Below are 24,000 nucleotides of genomic sequence, written 5' to 3'. Positions count from 1 at the left end.
TCCCACACCTCATTAGCATATTTAATTAACCTGGACGGGGGGGATGACGGCTGAATGAGGGGATGGGGGGTTGATGGGGTATGGGGGCAGTGTGTGAAAGTGCCCTCCAACACACACCCATCAGCACCCCCTCCTCATCCCTCCCTCCCCCTGGTTGCCGTGGTTTCAGCCTGATGCTCTTTGTTTTAAGCTGCTGAAGCAAACAGACACAGTGAACAGCATGCAAAACAAGGCTGATAAATGCTGCACTTTGTCCCTGTGTGTGTGTGTGTGTGTGTGTGTGTGTGTGTGTGTGTGTGTGTGTGTGTGTGTGTGGGGGGGGGGGGTGTCCCCCACTGTAAAAAGTTTTTAGAAATTGAATTGAACAATAAAACCTCTGTGATAACATTTAACATGTGTAACATGTGATTATCTGATTATCTGACATTTTACCAGTTCAACCAGTTCAGTTAAAGAAGAAATCTGTTTACACGAACTTCTGCTTAAAGTCTCCAGTGGGAATGAAAAGAGATGATTTTTTAGATTTCTCTGGTTCGGAGTCGTCAGTAAGTCATCAGCGACTCTTTCTTCCAGTTCTGTTTCTCACATTAACACATCGACTTTTTACAGTTTCCAGAGCAGCCTCAGAGGAGATAAAGGGACTGAGAAAGAGTGATGTGTTATCTGATTAAAGCCGCTAAAAACACTGAATAAAGCAGTTCCACCTTAACAATCACTGCTTCTCCCACGCTGTTGGACAGACAAAGGACGTCCCGGAGGGCCTGCGAGCCGAGCTGCTGCTAACGTTAGCTCAGCTTGTTTCTCTGATAACTTAAGATCCAGACGTCCGATGACTAAAATCCTTCATCCGGTTCAAATCTAGAGTTAAAAAGCACCAAGATCTAAACAGTGGATGGTAACAATGTGGCTTCAGACTGGATCAACAGTCAATGTATGACAGCTTCTGGCAGACAACCACAACGCTGAGGAATTGGAAAAACATACTAAGTTCAAGAGTAAAACAGAAAGTGACCCAGTGAACAAATAATGAATATGTCCAATCCAATCTGTAACAGCATCAGTACAACTAATAAACTCTTAATGCAGATTAACAACCAAACAACACCAGTTCACTTCAGTCCGTCTATTCTCCCCGATGGGAAACTGGCAGCGAGGCCACAAACACAAACAACAATACAGCACGAGTACAGACTAAAGACACAAAGTAACACAGAAATGAGTCCTGTACATAGAATATACAGTAAACTATAATACACTAACAACAATGCAAAGAAACTATGTTAGATGCTAAAAATATTAAAATGACATGTTGTTGCACAAGGAATAAAGGAGTTTTTACTGGACTGTTTCTGAGATTTACAGTTAGAAATCAACTTCAGGAAGGTTTTTCCAGAGGTCTCACTAAGACCTGGTCCTGCCAACACTTCCTAAACTGTAAAGAACTGATGTAACATCCTGACACAAAACTAATCCTTACAGATACTGAATCCACAGCACTCTTCTGCTTTTTGTCGCCTTTTAGTCTTGATTTTGACAGTTTACCAATGTTTATACACAAAAATCTCCATTTGCAAAAGTATTTTAATCTTTTTATATACATTTATTTTAATAGTAATTTTATGATTATTTACAGTTACAGATTTTTCACATTATTTTACATTAGACACGTAAATTTACAGGATATTTTCATAATTGTATTAATATTTGCATATATTTAAAAAATACAGGAAAGAAATCTGTAAAATAAACGGAAAAAAATGTATATTTACAGATTTGTTTTCACAGTGTACTGTAAAATATTCCCGCTTGATGAAAAATACCGACAATACAATATAAACGACGGTATTTTACTGTAATGAAGAAGCGTGGTTTTTACAGGACTGTGCCTCTGAACCTGCAGCGAGATCCAACAGTGTGAAGTGCTGCAGCTTTTAAAACATCTTCATTTCATTTTATCATAATTAAAAACTTTTACTTTATCGGACGCTCTAATAAAACCCGAACCCGACCCGGCTCCATCCGTCTCAGTCCCAGCCCTGAGTCATGGCCCCTGCGGCCGGCTCCAGGAGCATGATGGGTAATATTTCTTCCACACCCCGACCATTTTATCTGCAGCACGGGGCCGATCGATGCTCCTGAAGACGCTAAATCATTTGCAGGAGCGGGAGCTGCATCGGAGCAGAGAGCATGCTGGGACAACAGAGGCTGCCTTCACAAAGCAGCAGAGAAAGTTTCTCTGTAGGAGGATGTCACAATGTTTCCCATGATCCTCTCTGGTGACGAGCAGAGTGAAAGCTGAGTCTGTCCGTCCGTCAGTGTGTGTGATCGTCCTCCTCGTTAATGCTGCTGAGACAGACTGACGGACATCTTGGGTTCGTCCTTAACGAGCTGTTTAAATTCATCCAATCAGATGAGACGTTCAGGTCACTGTAGGAAGAATGAAAACAGACACAGAATAATGAGGAAGTGTTTCAACGTGATCGTCCAATCAGGAGAGAGATATACTGCTTTTAACCACCTCTGTGTGTGCGTGTGTGTGTGTGTGTGTGTGTGAGTGTGTGTGTATGTATTTAACATATTTCTGTTTGTTGTTGTTGACTCATAATTTTTTATTTGTTTCCCTCCAGAAACCGGCCAATCAGAAAGCCCCAACCAGGCCAGCGAATCGGATATCAAGGAGCAGCCAGAGAACGGTGAGACACACACACACACACACACACACACACACACACACACACACACACACACACACACACACACTCACACTCAGGTGACCTGTGTTTGACCCTGGTGGTCAGACAGAGTGAGGCTGTGGTTTTATCACACATACACACACACACACACACACACACACACACACCACACATATATATAAACACAGTTGTTTGTCTGGATCAGGGAAGTGTATGTGACAGATTTTTAAGTGTGTGTGTGGGGGGGTGTTGATACAGTGTGTACTGTATGAGTGTGTGTAGAGGATATCCTCTCTGCTTTATCTGGGTGTGTGTGTATGTGTGTGTGCATGTGTGTGTGTGTTTAGCAGCACGTAGCTGAACTCCAGGGTCATGGTCTAAAACTCACACACACACACACACACACACACACACACACGTGCACACACACACACACACACACACACACACACACACACACACACACACACACAGCTGGTAGTTGTTATCCTTGTTCGGAAACAGAAGCTTCAACTTCTCATCTGGTAGTACAGTTATAAGAGTAACTCTTTTAAGCAATAGGGCAGTGTGTGTGTGATCGTAGTGTTGTGTGAGTGTAATGCGATGTGTGTGTGTGTGTGTGTGTGTGTGTGTGTGTGTATGTGTGGTAGAGCAGCAGGTTAGCTATAAGTTATGAGTTGAGCTGTACAGTATAAGTTACATTTTGAATGAAGGCTACAGCTACTACAATAACAGCGACAACAGCAGTAATAACAGCAGTAACAGCAGCAGTAACAACAGTAACAACAGTAACAGCAGTAACAACAGTAACAACAGTAACAACAGTAACAGCAGTAACAGCAGTAACAACAGTAACAGCAGTAACAGCAGTAACAACAGTAACAACAGTAACAACAGTAACAGCAGTAACAGCAGTAACAACAGTAACAACAGTAACAGCAGTAACAGCAGTAACAACAGTAACAGCAGTAACAGCAGTAACAGCAGTAACAGCAGTAACAACAGTAACAGCAGTAACAGCAGTAACAGCAGTAACAGCAGTAACAGCAGTAACAACAGTAACAACAGTAACAGCAGCAGTAACAGCAGTAACAGCAGTAACAACAGTAACAACAGCAACAGCAGCAGTAACAGCAGTAACAGCAGTAACAACAGTAACAGCAGTAACAGCAGTAACAGCAGTAACAACAGTAACAACAGTAACAACAGCAGTAACAACAGTAACAGCAGTAACAACAGTAACAACAGTAACAGCAGTAACAGCAGTAACAGCAGTAACAACAGTAACAGCAGTAACAGCAGTAACAGCAGTAACAGCAGTAACAACAGTAACAACAGTAACAGCAGCAGTAACAGCAGTAACAGCAGTAACAACAGTAACAACAGTAACAGCAGCAGTAACAGCAGTAACAGCAGTAACAACAGTAACAGCAGTAACAGCAGTAACAACAGTAACAACAGTAACAACAGCAGTAACAACAGTAACAGCAGTAACAACAGTAACAACAGTAACAGCAGCAGTAACAGCAGTAACAGCAGTAACAGCAGTAACAACAGTAACAACAGTAACAGCAGCAGTAACAGCAGTAACAGCAGTAACAACAGTAACAACAGTAACAGCAGCAGTAACAGCAGTAACAGCAGTAACAACAGTAACAGCAGTAACAGCAGTAACAACAGTAACAACAGCAGTAACAACAGTAACAGCAGTAACAACAGTAACAACAGTAACAGCAGCAGTAACAACAGTAACAGCAGTAACAGCAGTAACAACAGTAACAACAGTAACAGCAGCAGTAACAGCAGTAACAGCAGTAACAGCAGTAACAACAGTAACAACAGCAGTAACAACAGTAACAGCAGTAACAACAGTAACAAAAGTAACAGCAGCAGTAACAACAGTAACAGCAGTAACAGCAGTAACAGCAGTAACAACAGTAACAGCAGTAACAGCAGTAACAACAGTAACAGCAGTAACAACAGTAACAACAGTAACAGCAGTAACAACAGTAACAACAGTAACAGCAGTAACAACAGTAACAGCAGTAACAGCAGTAACAACAGTAATAGCAGTAACAGCAGCAGTAACAACAGTAACAGCAGTAACAGCAGTAACAACAGTAACAACAGTAATAGCAGTAACAGCAGCAGTAACAACAGTAACAGCAGTAACAGCAGTAACAGCAGCAGTAACAGCAGTAACAGCAGTAACAGCAGTAACAACAGTAACAGCAGTAACAACAGTAACAGCAGTAACAGCAGTAACAACAGTAACAACAGTAACAGCAGTAACAGCAGTAACAACAGTAACAGCAGTAACAGCAGTAACAACAGTAACAGCAGTAACAGCAGTAACAACAGTAACAGCAGTAACAGCAGTAACAACAGTAACAACAGTAACAGCAGTAACAGCAGTAACAACAGTAACAGCAGTAACAGCAGTAACAACAGTAATAGCAGTAACAGCAGCAGTAATAAGAGCATTATATACATATACACAACTGCTGTTACTGCTGCTATAACTACTGATACACCTACTGCTTCTACTGATTCTACTGATGGTACTACAACTGTTACTATACAGAAATCAGCTCCTTCATGCTGCACATATAGAGAATATATAATGTACATATACACAAATATTTTTATTCAAGAAAACAATATATACAGTTATTTATACATATAAACAAGCAGAAAGTAAGAATTCTGTAGTACTGCTGGTACTACTACTACACACTGTAATACTGTTATCAACCAGCATTAACTCAGTTGTACAGCCAATAGTGTGATAATATGATCACTATAATTGATATAATCAAGCAATATGTAGTAATTAAACCTCTCTCTCTCTCTTTCTCAGGTCATCTGGGTTTTCAGGACAGCTTTGTGACGCCCGGCGTCTTCACGGTGGCCGAGCTAGTACGAGTCTCACAGAGTAAGTTCTCTCTCTCTCTCTCTCTCTCTCTCTCTCTCTCTCTCTCTCGGTAGAGCGAGGCAGAGCAGTGATTGGATTGCAGATCTGTCATCGATAGTGGATCTAATGTAATTCCTCCAGAGCAAACCAGACACTGCTCGGCTTAATGAACACACACACACACACACACACACACACACACACACACACACACACACACAGTAAACACACTACAAAACCTGACAGACACTCTATATTTATATTTATTTATATATTTATTAGTGCTGTCAAACAATTAAAATATTTAATCGCGATTAATCGCATTAATGTCATAGTTAACTCGCAATTAATCGCACATTTTTATCTATTCTAAATGTCCCTTGATTTCTTTTTGTCCCATTATTTTTTCTCATTGCTCTTATCAACATGGAAAAGTGGATCGGCTTGCTTTGTGCAAATGTTGTTTTTATTGAAAAGTCATCCATTGTCGCCTGGCTTTGACGAGGGGGCAGAAAATTCGCATCAGCTGTGTGTTTGGCCATCAAGTGGTATTTCAGACTGGACGTGCTGCAATGATAGCTCAGTATCACACAGATCACTTTGGTCTTGTCAATGGAACCATTTGGCAACTTTTTAAAAGTAAACTTTCCATTCAGAATATTATTGGCGTCCATTTCGGCGTCTCGCGCTCGCCATCACACTCTGGTGTGGTGTTGTAGTTTTTCTAACGTTACTAGTTGTGTGCTAGGCCAAAAAGAACGTTAATCTCACAAAAAGAACGTTAATCTCACAAAAAGAACGTTAATCTCATGATAAAAGAATTGACGGCGTTAAAATGGGTTTGCATTAACGCCGTTAATAATGCGGTTAACTGACAGCACTAATATTTTGACGATTATGTTACATTGTTGGATTATTATCTATGAAAAATAAAGTTATTGATGAGTGACAGATACAACAGGTATGTCCCTGTTTCTGTCCTTCAGACTCTTCAGTCTGTCCAATGTGACATTAGTGTAAAGTAGTAATTTCATTAACCTTTGACTGCGTTACTTTCTGCTGTTTCCAAGGTTTATTATTAGAAGGTAGGTCAGTTCAGTTTATGGGAATTATTATTAAGTTTATTATTATTAATAATTATTAAGTGTAATTAATTAATAATTAAACCTTTATTTCCACCATCAGTGAGACTCTGATTGTCTTCAATCTACAGACACAATCTGCTCACATTGACTCAGTAACATCATTAACTAACCTGTGAGGAAGAGTTGGACACAGACACACTCACTGACTGTCTGTCATTAACTAACCTGTGAGGAAGAGTTGGACACAGACACACTCACTGACTGTCTGTCATTAACTAACCTGTGAGGAAGAGTTGGACACAGACACACTCACTGACTGTCTGTCATCATGAAACAATGTAAAAATGTTGATTATTTTATTTTATTTAAAAACATGAATCTTTAAGTTTTAGAAACAAAACATCTGTATTTGTTTCACAGCTGTGAACAATTTTTGAAATGTAGACTTTTTTCTTTATAAAACTCAAAGATTTCAGTTTTTCTAAAAAAAAAGATTATAAGTTGGCCAAACTTTTGTTACGTTTATTTAAAAACTTATAAGTTTTACTTAAAACTCAAAACTTAAATTTCACTGCTAGGTTTTGAAATAAACTAAAAAAGTTCTGCTGACCTTTAAAGGGACATTGTGTAGTGTTGTCAGTATTTTATTAGCTAAAGTCTTCATTCATAAATGTGTCCTCATTGGTGTAAAATTACCTCTGCCAATGATCTGACTTATCCTCGTAAGTGAAGAATTTCTTATCTGTATATACATTAGACGGGCAAGTCCACGGAGGCTTCCATGTCATTCCGCCATTTTGAAAAACTATAATCGCCGAGAGGGACATAAAGCACTAGGCTACCTGTCTCACTAATCCACAACGCGTTCTCGTTCAGAGCCAGCGTCACGTGACTGAAACCAGCTATTACGGAGAAGGAGATCAGTGAGAGGCACATTTGAAAGTCTGCACTGCACTTTAGTTAATAATGGAGGATCATACCTATGCCGAGCCACAGGAGAAGGAATCCTCGTCACCAACAAAGCCAAAAGGGAATTAAAAAGGCAACGTGAGCGGCAAATTCAAAAAACGAGGGTAAACATCGGGGTAGCTTTTCCCAGATGGAAAGAGCTAATGAAGGAGAAAGACTTTCAAAGGGACGCTGAAGTTGCCTGCTTTCTCCTCCACAGGTAGGCTTCTTGGTACATAACGGCTACCGTAGTTACAATACGCATTTGAAAACGCGAGGCACTAGAGAGCACTATTCGTTTAAATGCAAAATACAATTTCACCTCTAGATGGGAGAAATTCCTACACATTGTCCCTTTAAGTTTTAGAAACCAATTGGTTTTTATTATTATGGTGCTTTGAAATTAAATAGTTGCGAATCACTTTGAATTTGAATATTCTGTTGAAATATAGAACTTAAATATTCATGTTTTTCTACAGAAGTAAATTATCATTGTTATTTAAATGTTATGGTGTTATTTAAACCTTGGAGTTCAAGACAGTTGCCTCGAAATTCAGTTTCATAACTTTTTTTTACAGTGTGTAAAACGTTAATATTTACCACATTGTGATAGTTTGAGACATCATCTGTGAGCTGTTACATCATCGGTTGTAACCAATGAGCTCTCTCTCTCTCTGAACTCGTTTAATGATGAGGAAATATGGAGATGGGAGGGGCGATCAAGAGACCGCAGAGTGGAAGGGGGGGGTGAGATGGACGCGCGATAGACAGAAAGGACAAGAGAGACAGAGAGAGTGAAAGAGAGAACGAGGGACGAACGTGACCTTTAAAAAGTGCCGACATGCAGGAGAGAGAGAGAGAGAGAGAGAGAGAGAGAGAGAGAGGTGACAGAGAGCGCAGTGGGATCTATATGAGTCTGTCGATCGCCCACCGCTAACAATAGGAGATGTAAAGTGCCTGTCAGCACACACAGAGACCCCTGATCAAAGAGCCATCGATCACACACACACACACACACACACACACACCAGACACACTCTTATCCCTGCTTCATCAGATGCACGCCACTGCGCATGCAAACGCTATCACGCATAGTCACTTAATCACACACACACACACACACACACACACACACACACACACACACCAGTATCTGATTGGTTGTTTGGGTTTTGTTGTTTTCCGTTCGGGGTTCACTTTCACTCTCGTCTGTTTAACTTTGTTTAGTTTTGTGTCATGACATCACTTCCTGTCTGACCCACTAGTTTCTGTAATTCAAACTTATATTTAGGGTTCGCCAGAGCCTCACGGGGGTCATGGGGGTCACAGGGGCCAAAGAGCTGATAGAGCATAAAAAAGGGACTCTGTCAGAAAGAAGAATATCAATAATAATAATTATTAAGTCTGATTGTTAAAATGATGAAAATACAGAATACAGACAGAGAATCAAACTATCAGGAGTTAAAAGTTAAACAACGATTACTTGAGTAAGTAAAACTTCAGTTCACATGTAAACATAACAGATAAAATCACTAAAACTAATATTTATTAAAGAAATCAAATTCTGTCCCGAGCCCGACCTATGGCAGCACTTTGGGCCCAAACACAAATTTCCACTTAAAATAATAATAAGAAGAATTATTTATATATATATATATATATCATATTTCAAAACAAATAAATTCTCTCATTAATTACAGTAACATTCATTATTAATTAAACATTGGACATATATGTAAAAGATTCTGTCTGAACCTGACCTAAAGAAAGGGCCCGAACCCGGTGGTACCACTGCAGTCATGCTGTAATACTGTTATTGATCTGGTATTTAAAGGATAAATGTGACAGTGTGTGTATGAAACATTTCCTTTAATATTTATATTTCTACTGGAGGAAGATAAAGAGTTAGAAATCTGTGTGTGTGTGTGTGTGTGTGTGTGTGTGTGTGTGTGTGTGTGGAGCTGGTTTAATGTAGCTGCAACACACACACACACACTCTATAGGGTATATTCATACACACACACACACACATTCAGGCAGACACAAATGTATTCACAGATGCACACACCCTTTCTCTGTTCTGTGTGTGTGTGTGTGTGTGTGTGTGTGTGTGTAGTGTGTTGTGTGTTGGTCAGCAGATTTGCAGCGATGCGGCTCTGGAAGAATCACTTATAGATTAGAGTGCAGGAGAGTCCACTGTGTGTGTGTGTGTGTGTGTGTGTGTGTGTGTGTGTGTGGGTGGGGGCTGACCTGCTAGCTATTCCAGGTTGTTAAAAGCTAATCTACCTGAATGGTGTGTGTGTGTGTGTGTGTGTGTGTGTGTGTGTGTGTGTGTGTGTGTGTGTGTGTGTGTTGTGTACATATATGTGAGGCATTCACTGTAAAATTGCTGACTAGAGAGGATTTCTTTGAATTAATGATAAATGAAGACAATGAGAAACGAGCTGCTGTAAAACACTTTAAATCTTATTACTGATGAGATCGAGCTCAAAGTGAATGAAATAGGTTTTATTTCAGATTGTAGATGAATTCAGTAACTATGGCGACCAGGTTTGATTCACACCTCTGAGCAACAGCAGCTGAGGCTCTTGGGTATTGTAGTCTTGAGAGCCGTCCAACAGAAACTAAACTTTTCTCCTTGCGTTACTCTCTCGGGTTAACTTGTGTGATTTATAGCAGTTTGAACCCAAACAGAACACATTGGGATGTGATTTAACTGCAATAATCCCATCAAACGGATGCTGAAATATCACATTATTATCTTATTTATTGCATTTATTTTGTAGCTTAGCAAAACGTTGGCACCACTTCTGCTAACGTTAAAATATCTTAACACTGTGCTCGCCACATACGTACATACGGTGCATGTCTGTCTCACACATGCTTATAGATGTGATGTGACACCATATTTATATCTCAGCAGAGAGAAACTCAATACCATTCTGGATTTAACACATACTTTTATTCTGGAACAAGTGAGACGTCCTGTTTTCTATCTCATCTCTGTTGCACATGCTCAGTACAACCATAACGTCCTCCTGGTTCTTATGTGGTCAAAGATCATTAAGACAAATCTCTGATATCTGAATTTACACTTTACAAAGATATAACTGTTCGAGTGTTCAAGAGAGTGAATTGAACCTCTGACTGCATCTGTGTGAACTTAAATATACAGTTATGTGTGTGTGTGTGTGTGTGTGTGTGTGTGTGTGTGTGTGTGTGTGTGTGTGTACCTCCTGTGCTGCACATGCTGGTGTTTGTGTGTTTGCAAGAGAGAGAGAGTGATCTTGTTTAATAGAGTGAACAGACAGACACACACACACACACACACACACACACACACACACACACACACACACACACACACACACACACATACCCACACACACACACACACACACACACACACACACACACACACACACACACACACACACACACACACACAGACACATACCCACACACACACACACACACACACACACACACACACCACACACACACACACACACACACACACACACACACACACACACACAGACACACACACACACACACACACACACACGGGGGTCTGCAGGGGTGACTGAAGCCTATAGCTTACCAGAAGATGAGAAGTGGTCGGTGGGGAGGTGGAGGGGGTGGTATGTGTGCTCTGTTCAATACCCCCCCCCCTCCACACACACACACACACACACACACACACACACACACAGCGGGTGACCTTGGCGTTGTGCAGCCATTACACAATTCACTGGCAGGCCAATCGAATCTCTCTCTGTCGATCAATATCCTATTAAAGCAGCACACAAAGAGAGAGAGAGAGAGAGAGATGGAGAGAGAGAGAGAGAGAGAGACAGGGAGGGATAGAGAGAGAGAGAGGGAGGGAGGGATAGAGAGAGTATAGGTTAGTGTAGCAGCCGTGTATTAAATGTAATTGGTCAGTTCAGTGTATTTCTGCAGACTGGATTCTGACTTCTCCTCAATCATCCCTCGTTCTCTCTCTCTGCCGTCTGTCATTAAACTCTTTCACTCTTTTTCCCAGAATTCCCCCAAACTTCCTCTTCAGCTCTCTCTCTGTAGGTCTGCTTTGATACAACTCACCGGCCTCGTGTACACAGAGCAGATAGTGTGAGGCTCCAGCAGCCTGAGGGACCAACACTAAACACTGTCTGTAGGCGCTGTGGGTCGCGTACAGCCGGGGGTTCAGTGCCCGTGTCTGGTTATCACTGTTAACTAAAGATAAAACTAAAAGCAGGTGTTTTATTACTGAAATAAAAATAAGAATTAGACAAACATGAACAGTGACACAGTATATATGTAGTTACAAAATGAACTCAACTAAAATTAAAGGATGCAAGAAACACTGCCTCATATTAGAATAATTAAACAGCAGATATTTGGGGGGATTTCTAAGCTTTTATTTTGATAGGACAAGTGAAGATAGACACAGTGGTGAACGTATTGGAGTCATGTGACAGCCACACAGCGTGCATCAGGTATAATCCAGTGTTTCCTTCCTGAGACACTGTAGATGGACACTTCCTGGTTCACTGCAGCAGCTTCACTGTCAGAATACAGTAAACACACACACACACACACACACACACACACACACACACACACACACACACACACACACACACACACACACACACACACACACACACACACACACACACACACTGTACACTGTAATGAGCTGCAGCACTCACACACTTTGATCTTCATAGACACTTGTAACAAGCTCAATCTGCTTCACACACACACACACACACACACACACACACACACACACACACACACACTGGTGCGTGACTGGTGTGCCAGGGGCACACCTTGGCACTGATACAAATTTCATCTACACACACACACACACACACGCGTGCACACACACACACACACACACACACACACACACACACACACACACACACACACACTTCCTCTCCCAGTGTGTCAGGAGAGCTGATATTAGACGTAGGGATTTGGGGATTAAGTTGATATGATGGCATAACACTCCCACTGCACACACACTCACACACACACACACACACACACACACACACACTTCTACAAAGAACACACACACAAACAGATAAGAAGGCAGATGACCCACTTGGCACCTTCTAGTACCTTCGTCTGGAGGCATTCCCACCCGACACACACACACACTCACACTCACACACACTCACACTCACACACACTCACACACACACACACACACACACACACACACACACACACACACACACACACACACACACACACACACACTCACACACACAGAGCAATGCTGGGATGAAAAGATGAATAAAGCTGGAGGCCTGCATGGTTCAAACTCATCCATCCCTCCTTCCTCCTGCCCTCTGTCGCCCCTGGCAACACACACACACACACACACACACACACACACACACACACACACACACACACACACACACACACACACACACACACACACACACACACACACAAACAGCTGGTGGTGTGCCAACCCCATATGGGCACCACGGCACAAATGGCAACAAAGATGTGTGGCAATTTTAATAATAACAACAATCAGGATTATAATGATAAAAATAATGATGATAATAATAATAATACGACTGTTACAGCTGCTCTTACACTTAATCAGTTAAGCAATAAAAGATCATTTGATCCTTTATTGATCCTTTATTGATCCTCAGAGGAACCTCAGCTGTTCCAACAATAAGTGGAGAGAAAAGTGAAAAATAGAAATTAAAAGTAAACAAGAGCAAAATGACAATGTAAGCAACAGCAGGATGAGAAAGGTTATCAGAGTGAATCATTAACTGAGTCCAAAATCAATAAAAGCTTGTAAACATCAGCGAATGAACAGGATGTATAAGAGATTTAAATGAGGTGATAATAGCAGAATTATACAGAAAATGACCTGAAATCATCACAGACAGTAACGATGAAGAGCTGGCAAACAGCCACAACTCTTCCTCCAGCTCACACACACACACACACACACACACACACACACACACTTGTTTGTTGTTTACTGGCAGAAAATTAATAAATAAAGTTATAAATAAAACAAGACTAACAGTTTAAAGTCCTGGTAGCGCCCCCTACAGGCTGCAGTGTCCATTACAGCCACAGAATGAAATGGGGCTCCTGGAGCTGGCTGTAGTACGAGGAGCTCTCCAGGTCGGCCAGGGAGACATCTGGACCGGTGCCGGCTGCGATTGGTGCTGAGAGGAACAGGGATGGGGTCGGGTTCAGATTCAGGTTCAGATTCAGGTTCAGATTCAGGTTCAGATTCAGGTTCAGATTCAAGTGTAGATGCTTGTGTTTAAAGCACAATGTTCCCCCTAAAAACATCCTACCTGTACCTGCAGCTGCAGTTCCTCAGAGTCACTCAGTCAGATCTGATCACGCAGACATGAAACACATATTTCTAAATTCAGTGTGAATTCCTGTGTCCATCGCTATCTCTGCTCCAACGTGAATAATTGTGTGAGAATGAATGAATGTGAGAATTAATGAATGTGTGAAAGTAATGAAGGGATGGTTGTCTGTACGTCCATGAGCACACAGCTAACAGGAGCTGCTAACAGATCATCCTGCTGACCTTTAATGGAGCTGATCATTAGTTAAAATATTAAAACATATCGATGTGCAATAAATGGAGAGAACACAACAGTTTGATATCGGTTGCACATGGAAACTACTACATACTGGACCTGTGTGTGTGTGTGTGTGTGTGTGTGTGTGTGTGTGCAGCTCTCTCAGACCAGTACTATCTCTGCAGGGCAGAGAGAGAGAGAGAGAGAGAGAGCGAGAGAGAGTGATAGATAGATAGAGCGAGCTCACGGTGCTGAGCTCAGCAGAAAACTACCCACCAGGTCCTGTCAGTCCTCCTCCTCCTCCTCCTCCTCCTCCTCCTCTTCCTTCTTTCATCCCATCACGCCATCATGCTCTCTGTCAATAAAGCGATGAAGAGGAGGGATGGAGAGGTGGTGGGGGGGGACTGGAGGCTGGGGCTAGACGGATGTCCGGGTTTGAAGCTGATTGCTGCCTTTGTTCAGCAGGATTTTCAAATTGAAGCATTTGACAACAAAGAGCCGACTCTCTCTCTGTCTCTCTCTCACTCTCTCACTCTCACTCTCTCTCTCACTTTCACTCTCACTCTCTCTCTCTCTCTCTCTCTCTCTCTCTCTCTCTCCTTTAGTAGTGAAAGCCCTTGCAGGCCTTTGTGCAGAATCGGCAGAGGAAGAGAGAGAGAGAGAGCGATGAGCAGGGGGGTAAATGGCAGAAGATGGACAGATCAGAGAGGGATGGAAAGAAAAGAGAGAAAGGAAGAAAAGTTTTTGTTCATAGATGCTAATGTCCCGCACTGACTGCTCCGTTACAGCTGTTACATAATGTATGCGGCCATTAGACTCCCATATAAACACACATATATCTGTGATCTTAAAGTGAGGAAGAGGATGAGTCTTCACAAGCTCCCGATCAGTCCCCCAATCTCTAAAGTCTGTTGTATTCCTCGCATTAGGGTTTTATTTCAGTTGAACCGACTCTGGCTCCGTCTGCGGGTACATCTTTTTATATGTGGATGGTTTCTACAGCCAATCAGCTCATAGCAAAGTCAGCCGATCAGTTACCAACTGTCAGCAGATGGAAAAGGTCCGAGCAAATTCTGAAACGGGTCCAAAATGCCGGCAGTGAGAACTGAAGTAGTAATAATATTACTTTCTGCAGTAACTAATAGTGTAACTAATTACTTATACATTTCAGTAATAATATTAGTTTGAGGCGTTTAAAGGGCGACATTTACACCGAGGCGAACATGTGACGTCACCGATTCTGTGTGGTGGAGCAGAAAAGTCAAATAACTCTTGGCAGAGAGTAATGACATTACTTTTTAAAAGAGTAACAAGTTGTGAGTAATAAAGTAACGTTTTTGAGTAACAAGCCCAAACTGCTCAATAATAGATATTTTACAGTTTACTATGTGTGGTCGAGGGTTGGTTGTACCTGGATGATAATCTGGACCTTCCCCAACATAAAGTGGTTCCAGTTCTGGTTTATTTATTTATGTTTATTTATCCGACCCAAAGGTACGAGGGTCAGCTGTAGAATATAAACTTCACAGAATGCTGCTAAAAGCCCTAAATTCCTAGAAAAAGCCCAGAGTGTATACTATGTGCCAGAAGGAGACAACCATATTGTACGATCCAGTTGTTTCACATCTGATCCAGATGCCTCCCGGACCTTGAAGGAGACCAGAACCACAGGAGGGATCCTTATAAAAGTGATCATGTGTACTGTAAAGTGTGTATTAACACTTCCTGTCTTTCTTTTTCTCTCTCTCTCTCAGCACCAATCGCAGCCGGCACCGGTCCAAATTTCTCCCTGGCCGACCTGGACAGCTCCTCCTACTACAGCATGAGTCCAGGAGCCATGAGGAGACCGCTACCTAGCACCTCCTCCTCCAGGTACACAGTCCCAGTCCACACGTCAGGAGCTTCATTTAAGTTTTTAATTTCAACTGGAGGGCTACCGGTAAATTATATGTGCTCGACCGCTGTGCTGATCTATCAATAAAACTCCTGGAAAGGTCCTGGAAAGGTCCTGGAAAATATTCACTTATACAGTGGGAACCCTGAATTAGTTTCCCAGGGACTCAGAACCTTTAGGGGGACCAGGGTCTAAATTAAGGTACGGGGACATTACTTTACCCCCAAAAAGTGCTCAACTTGTTGTGCCTCAACAACGTAAAGTTAGAGAACAAAGCATTCGACAGTATGAGTTCAGTAAACAGTTTCCTGAAGAGTTTCTGGTCTCAGTCTCTAGTTTCAGTCTTCTTCCATACAGCATGATGTTCATTTAGTAACTGATGGTCCCATTTAGAGTAAAACAGACCATAAAGCAGGGTATGCTTTAGGGCGGGGCTACCTTGTGATTGACAGCTCATTCTCAGTGAGTCTGTCCAGCTCAGTGCTGATCAGATATGGATCCAGATTCTGTTGTTCTGTTCTCAGATCTGTTCACAAACACATTTTACTGTTTATCTGGAATACCAGATCCTGTGTGAGCAGGAGAGCCGCCATTGTTTCCAAACCAAGAGCAGCCAATGAGAGCAGCTCAACTCGCTTTACCTGACCTCCGCTGGCTCCAACAAACTGCCATGGCGACGACCATAACGACAAACTGTAGGCTTCAAAACAGTTCTCCACAAACCAGTGGGGGGCGTCACAATAGGTTCACAGTTGGATTAACTCAAGGAATCGTTTCAGCCCTAAACACATACACACACACACACACACACACACAGATAGATAGATACACGCAAAGATCATAGAGGATGAAGACAGACGTCCACCAAAGGTCCACAATCAGTCATACATACAACATATTCACAGCTGTGTGTCCTCACTGAGAGTGCTTTATGTTCAGCACACACACACAGATCCACACATACACTCACACACACACACATACAACACACACAAACAACAAAAAAAAAACACACACACACACTCAACACACACACACACACACACACACACACACACACACACACACACACACACACACACAGGCTTGCAGGGTTTGCCCTGACCTCTTCTGTTAAATCGATGCGGTCGCAAGAGTCGTCTGTCTGTCTGCTGAGATACCTGCCCTGCAGCACGCGCGCGCACACACACACACACACACACACACACACACACACACACACACACACTAGTGAACCACTGACTCAGATAAGTGTGTGTTTCTGTGTGTGTGTCCTTTTTTTTCTCTCCTCTCTGACTCCACACACCTCTCCAGAGACCTCCCACACACACACTCACACACTCACACACTCACACACACACACACACACACACACACACACACACACACACACACACACACACACACACACACACACACACATTGCTGCGAGGCAGGAGCAGCTCCATATGGAAGTCTTTAAGTCTTAACTGATGTTAAAGAGTCTTCATTCATACATATACATTCACTGTACAGGCAGGTCACACACACACACACACACACACAAACACACACACACAGACACACACACAAACACACACACACACGCACTGAATTGTCTTAACCTCCTTTAAACGAACACATCTGGTGAATGAGAGTGTGTGTGTGTGTGTGTGTGTGTGTGTGTGTGTGTGTGTGTTGTAGTGTCTCAGTGTGACACATGAACAGTGATTCATGTTTAATCCTCGTTAAGATTCAGTTTCCATCGCTCGTACAGTAACGATGCAGCTCACACACTTCCAGCCGTTCGCTGCGTTTAAACAACCTTCAAACTCCGCGACGGGTGCAGAAGACGGGAGGCTCGCCTGTACGTCCCACATTAACGAGGTTAATATATCCTAAATATAATCAGACTTTAAAAAGAGAAAGAAAGAGTTGTGTGATGCAACATTCAAGCAGCTAAAATACAGTATTAACAGAAATGTACACTGTAAACTATTTCCTCGTATATTTACAGCAACTTACTGTATTTAACTGTACTGTAATACAATTTACAGTATATAGAACAATCCTGTATCACTACAATTTAACAGTATTTTACTGTATTTTTCCCGCTATATATAAATATATTATTATTATTATTATTATTATTATTATACTGTACTTTAACCAGTTATATTAATATTGATATATTCCTGCTAATTACTGTTAGTACTACTGTACTGTACTTACTACTAATAATAAATATTTAATCTCCAGTTACTAATATTGTACTAAAATATACTTCCCCCTTGATAGAAATGACCCACAATGCAATATGATATAGGATCTCTGCTAATTAACGACCTTTGGAGATGTTTTGTAAAGATAATGTAGATCTTGAGCGTGATGGAAACGTTCCAGAGAGATGCTCCTCTGTAGTTCAGTGAATATTGATTAAGGGAAGTCCGCCAATACACAATATGAGGATAAAGAAGAGCTGTAATAAAAACTGATTAAACAATGAACGAAACTCCAGACGGTCTGACAGGAAGTTAGCATAACACTTCAAGACGATAATAATGTCAAAGATTCCCACAACGATATACAGGACATTTATCATTCATAAGATTTAAATAAAAGAAAGTGTTGAGAACTTTGAGGAACCTTCAGTTTGACCAAAGGGGGGGTCAGGGTCTACGTTTAGTTCCTGGTCCAGAAGGAACTCTTCAGTGGAAATTAAACTTTTCTGGACGTCGGCATCCAACAAACATTATCGGTCTTTTTGAAGCGCACATGAGCGAGTATATCCGTTCGCACCAGGACGCAAAAAGGACGAACGTGAAGGAAGTTGAACTTGAAATTCCACATTTTTAGCAGTTAGGCAAACACAATTCATAGTTTGTCCTCATTATTTCTGCTTTATAGTTGCTGAAATGTATTAAAATGATTTGGTTTTCCTGAGTCACCTTTTGTTTGCATTCACTCATTATTTGCATATGTCGTATATTGTTGTGATTAGATTAGGTTATTCTTAATTCTTTACTTAATAGCTGCTAAAACTGCTTTAAAAATGCATGTGGTTTGTAGCATCTGTAAACCTATAGTGACTTACTAAAGCTTCTTGTGACGTCCTCCATCGGTGTGATCTGAGTTTGGTTGAGCTGGACGGACTCACTGAGAATGAGCTGTCAATCACAAGGTAGCCCCGCCCTAAAGCATACCCTGCTTTATGGTCTGTTTTACTCTAAATGGGACCATCAGTTACTAAATGAACATCATGCTGTATGGAAGAAGACTGAAACTAGAGACTGAGACCAGAAACTCATCAGGAAACTGTTTACTGAGGGAATAAATCAATCTCCATAAGACTGAATGGTATCAGTGTGTTATTGCAACCAGTGAAGCGCCCCCTGCTGGTCATTAGAAAGAACGCAGGTTTAAGACACTTCACAGCCCCTGGCGCTCTGTCCGTTATAAATACTGTCTTTGTGTCTGGTTTTGTTGAAAAGATGATGCTGTTCTCAGTATTTAGTAAGTTCTAATGAAGTCAGTGTTTCCCTCTGTGTGTGTGTGTGTGTGTGTGTGTGTGTGTGTGTGTGTGTGTGTGTGTGTGTGTGTGTGTGTGTGTGTGCAGCTCTGCCAAGAGGATAAAGTGTATGGAGGAGGACGTGGACAGTCCAGGAGAAGAGTCCTACTACCCCAGTCAGGGTCGATCTCCGGGCAGTGGCAGCCAGGCCAGCAGCTGGCACGACGTGGAGCCAGGTACTGCCACACACCTACCCCCCCCCCGCCTCCTCTAATAACCCCCACCCTCCTCACCACCAACACCGAGCTTTATACCCTCCACCCCCCCCGCTCCTCCCCCCTCCTCCTCCACCATACACACACACTTCATACACATCCCAACTTTAACCCGCCGCTCCGAAACGGGAACAGAGCGAAGCCTCCATCATGTGACAGCAGGGAGGGGAGTGTGTGTGTGTGTGTGTGTGTGTGTGTGTGTGTGTGTGTCCGTGTGTGTGTGTGTGTCGTGTGTGTGTGTGTGTGTGTGTGTCTGTGTGTGTCTGTGTGTCTGTGTGTGTGTGTGTGTGTGAGAGAGAGAGGATGTAGGTAACAAGTATGTACACAGTGTAAACATCCTGTGTTTGAGTGTGTGTGTGTGTGTGTGTGTTGGTTATTGTGTATATTTATTAACACAAACAAATTCATTTTACATAATTTTATAAATGTTTTAACAGTATTAAACTTGAATTGAACAGTTTAGTCCATTAAATAAACAGTAAATAAAAACAGATTTGTCACGTTATTTTACATTAAACATGTAAATATACAGGATATACAAAAAGGACCAATCAGAGGAGGCGTAGGCCGAGTCCTGACTTCTCCATTGGCCTACAGCAGCTAACAGGCTAAAGCTAACTAAAGAGAGTGTGTGTGTGTGTGTGTGTGTGTGTGTGGCGCGCACTACGAGCTGGGACCCACACACTCCTACATTAATACTATATTGTTGAGGTTTTCTCTCCTCTCTCTCCCTCTCTCTCGCTCTCAGTATATTCACGCTGCTTTTCTTTTTCTTTCTTCTGTTCGTTTCTTTTCTTTCTTTCCTCCGTGTCGCGTTGGAAAGCTGGATATAAGCTGCGTGGCTCTCTAGCTAGCTCATTCATCTCCCGACAAGGTAAAGACTGACAACACGCCTTTATTTCCTCTGTACGTGTCTGTGAAACCGTCACCTCCTCCTCCTCCTCCTCCTCCTCCTCCTCCTCCTCCTCCTCTTTACCTCCTCCTGATGGGTTAGACACCTGGATGGATTTTGTCGTTTGGTGTTGTGACGTGTCTGATTCAGTATGGTGGACTCTCCTCCTCCTCCTCCTCCTCCTCCTCCTCCTTTACTTCCTCCTCCCCTCCACCAATGATCTCTCCTCCTCCTCTTCCTCCTCTCTTCTTTCCTTTCCTCCTCCCCACCTCCTCTAATCTTCTTTCATCCTTTCTTTCCTTGTCATCTTGTTTCATCACCTCTCCTCTCGTTTACTTTCCACTCCTCCCTCGTCTCCTCCCTCGTCTCCTCCCTCGTCTCCTCCCTCGTCTCCTCCCTCCTCTCCTTGTTTTCTGTCAGTGTTTTCGGTCTCGAGGCACCCACAGGTGCAGCATCAACCCCCCCCACTCCACCCTGACCCCGCCCACCTGGCAGCATGCTGATGACATCATCATCATCGCTGTTTATTTATTGGTTGATGAAAATAAACTGTGCATGAAGCTGTGTGTGTGTGTGTGTGTGTGTGTGTGTGTGTGTGTGTGTGTGTGTGTGTGTGTGCGTGTGTGTGTGTGCTTCTGTGTGCGTGCGCTTCTGTGTGGCGCGTGTGTTTGACGACTCCACACACACACTCTTATAGGGACTGCCCCCCCTGTATGTCTGTGTGTGTGTGTGTGTGTGTGTGTGTTATATGATACAGCAGAGAAGTGAAGAGGAAGAGGAGGATGAAGGAAAGTGGAAAAAGAAAAGATGAGAAAAGAGCAACAGACAGACAGACAGACAGACAGACAGATAGATAGATAGACAGACAGACAGATAGACAGACAGACAGATAGACAGACAGATAGACAGACAGACAGACAGACAGACAGACAGACAGACAGATAGATAGATAGATGAGGGTGAGGAAGGAGAAAGTGCTGAGCAGACTCTTCTTCGATTCCACCTGACAAAACCTCTTCAACTGTTCATCACTCACACACACACACACACACACACACACACACACACACACACACACACACACACTCCTCCTCCTGCTGCACCTCTGTCCCTCACTATAAGCCCCGCCCCCTTCAGGTGATTGGTCCAGGTGGTTTCCATATAAAGCAGTTTGTGCTCGACAATAACAAATTCATTGTATCATAAATCATTTATATCATTAGAATATTATTATTTTATTTCAAATTTATTAAATATGATTTTTCTTCTGGTTTAAATTTTATTGCAGAAAAAAAATATTTCTTTACTTTTCTTTTTTTTTTAATTTTAATATCGTATTTATTTATTTATTTTTAAAAAATTGGTATTCTGGTCATTTTTTATTAAAATTAATTTAAATAAATACACAGACTCCACCTCCGCCCCTCACTATAAGCCCCGCCCCCTTCAGGTGCACCACACGTCCTGGGGCCTCATGTACTAAGACTTGCGTGGATTTCCTACTAGAATGTGGCGTACACTGAAAGAGTGAAAGTTCCGTACACAAAAAAGATTCAGATGTATCAAAACGTGCGTACGCAGAATCCCACGCACATTGTCTTTGTACATCGCAATCAACGTGAAATTGAGCGCACATTCACGAGCACAGCGCTCCACCCTGTCCCCTCCCTCAAATACACCGATTTGAATATGCTAATTAGTATAAATAGGCCTCGATAGTGCTGTCTTTAGGAAAATGGCAAAAGCAAGGAAAAAAAGAAAGAGAGTGTGAACTGGAGGTGCTGCTGACGGAGGTAGAGCCCAAAAATGTTTTTATTTTGCGTGGCACAGGCAGTAAACCCGGTAGGGTCGGAGAACCGCACCGCAGCGGAGTTGAAAAAAAGTGGTCAGATATGACGACATATCTGCCCATCGCCAGAGCCTTCAGCCCACAGGTGGTGGAGTCCCTGTATTACAGTAGACTGATATACTGTACTGCTGTATTGTGAAAGGGTTACGGTACGTACAAGACGGGACATCACCACGGTCCCAGTGAGCACTAGTTGTTGTTCAGTGTGCTGATGATGTTTTAAAGAGTTCGGTCTAGACCTGCTCTATTTGAAAAGTGTCCTGAGATAACTTCTGTTATGAATTGGAGCTATACAAATAAAATTGAATTGAATTGAATTGAATTGAAATTGATGAGACGGCGGCACATCGGTCCGCACTTCATTGTTAACTGTTAAATAAATATGCCAAGAGCTTAAAGATAATTCGAGTGTTATCCTCCATACGCAGTAGAGGACTGCGCGCTGCAGTAAATAACCCCTTAACACAAATAATCTGCAAATGATTTAAAATTGTGTAACTGCTTGATTGATAAATAATAATGACTTTCGCATACAGTGCAACTGTCCCGAGAGCAATTGTTAATTTCGGCTATGCAATTTAAATGCACCGCCTGTGAGTGTCGCCAACTGACAACTGACATAAGCAAAAAATATGTACGTACGCCGGCAATGAAGCTCTTGTGGAGGACCGCACATTCTCACATTCATTTCACTTTTAGTACATCCGAACGTGAACGTGAAAAATGGCGTATGCACGATTTTTGTGCGTACGCAACGTTAGTACATGAGGCCCCAGGTGTTTTAGTTTGTGCTGAAAAAGAAATTTAAAATTCTTTTCTTTTTTAATCATAACAATCTACGGAAGCCCTGAATGGAAAGTGAAACTTTCTTTTAATTTTTCTATTTTCTTTTTATTAATCTTTGAAAAAGATTTTTCCCACGTGTGAAAACAGGTTAAAATAAAATTCTGTTTTTATTTTTTCTAAATTTCATTTTCTGTCAGAGCTTCCGTAAAAAAGAAATATTGATAAATTTGTATTATTTTATTACAAAGGTTTTTGTCTGTAGTTTATTGTAAATTATATATTTTATTTATGAGTATATTTTTTTATATTGTTACATTTTTAATATTTTATTTTTAATGTTTTATTATTATAAAATTGGAATTAAATTAATTTGAATATATTTTGTATTTAAAATGAAGCACACCCAAACTAAAGTTGTTTGTGGCCCCCTGCAGCCCCTCAACCTGTCGGCCCCCTCCCTCCTTACTGTCCAAACCCCGCCCAAACCAAACCCCTCCCCCTGCTCCTCCCACCTCCTCCCACCTCCTAATTAAAACTGTAAGATAAGAACTCGCTGCCGCTGACCCGCTCCTCATCCT

At 42.0% G+C, this 24,000-nt stretch overlaps 1 protein-coding gene across 6 annotated transcripts in view; it reads left to right on the top strand.

Moving 5' to 3' along the window:
• The window catches only part of nfia (nuclear factor I/A), a 181,461-nt gene that overhangs the window by 135,098 nt on the left and 22,363 nt on the right, over positions 1 to 24,000 (top strand). For 4 of the 6 annotated variants that reach the window (XM_051375612.1, XM_051375608.1, XM_051375611.1 and 1 more), the window contains exons 3-7: positions 2,628 to 2,693; positions 5,554 to 5,628; positions 15,994 to 16,111; positions 19,729 to 19,856; positions 20,719 to 20,769. In XM_051375612.1, coding sequence (XP_051231572.1) covers positions 2,628 to 2,693; positions 5,554 to 5,628; positions 15,994 to 16,111; positions 19,729 to 19,856; positions 20,719 to 20,769 — 438 coding nt within the window. The remainder of the gene's footprint in view (positions 1 to 2,627; positions 2,694 to 5,553; positions 5,629 to 15,993; positions 16,112 to 19,728; positions 19,857 to 20,718; positions 20,770 to 24,000) is intronic. The other 2 variants (XM_051375613.1, XM_051375609.1) reach the window with 1 other exon arrangement.

This window comes from Dicentrarchus labrax, unplaced genomic scaffold (genome assembly GCF_905237075.1).
Source record: "Dicentrarchus labrax unplaced genomic scaffold, dlabrax2021, whole genome shotgun sequence".
Classification (NCBI taxonomy): domain Eukaryota; kingdom Metazoa; phylum Chordata; class Actinopteri; family Moronidae; genus Dicentrarchus; species Dicentrarchus labrax.
This window is presented reverse-complemented; position numbering and strand designations above follow the sequence as displayed.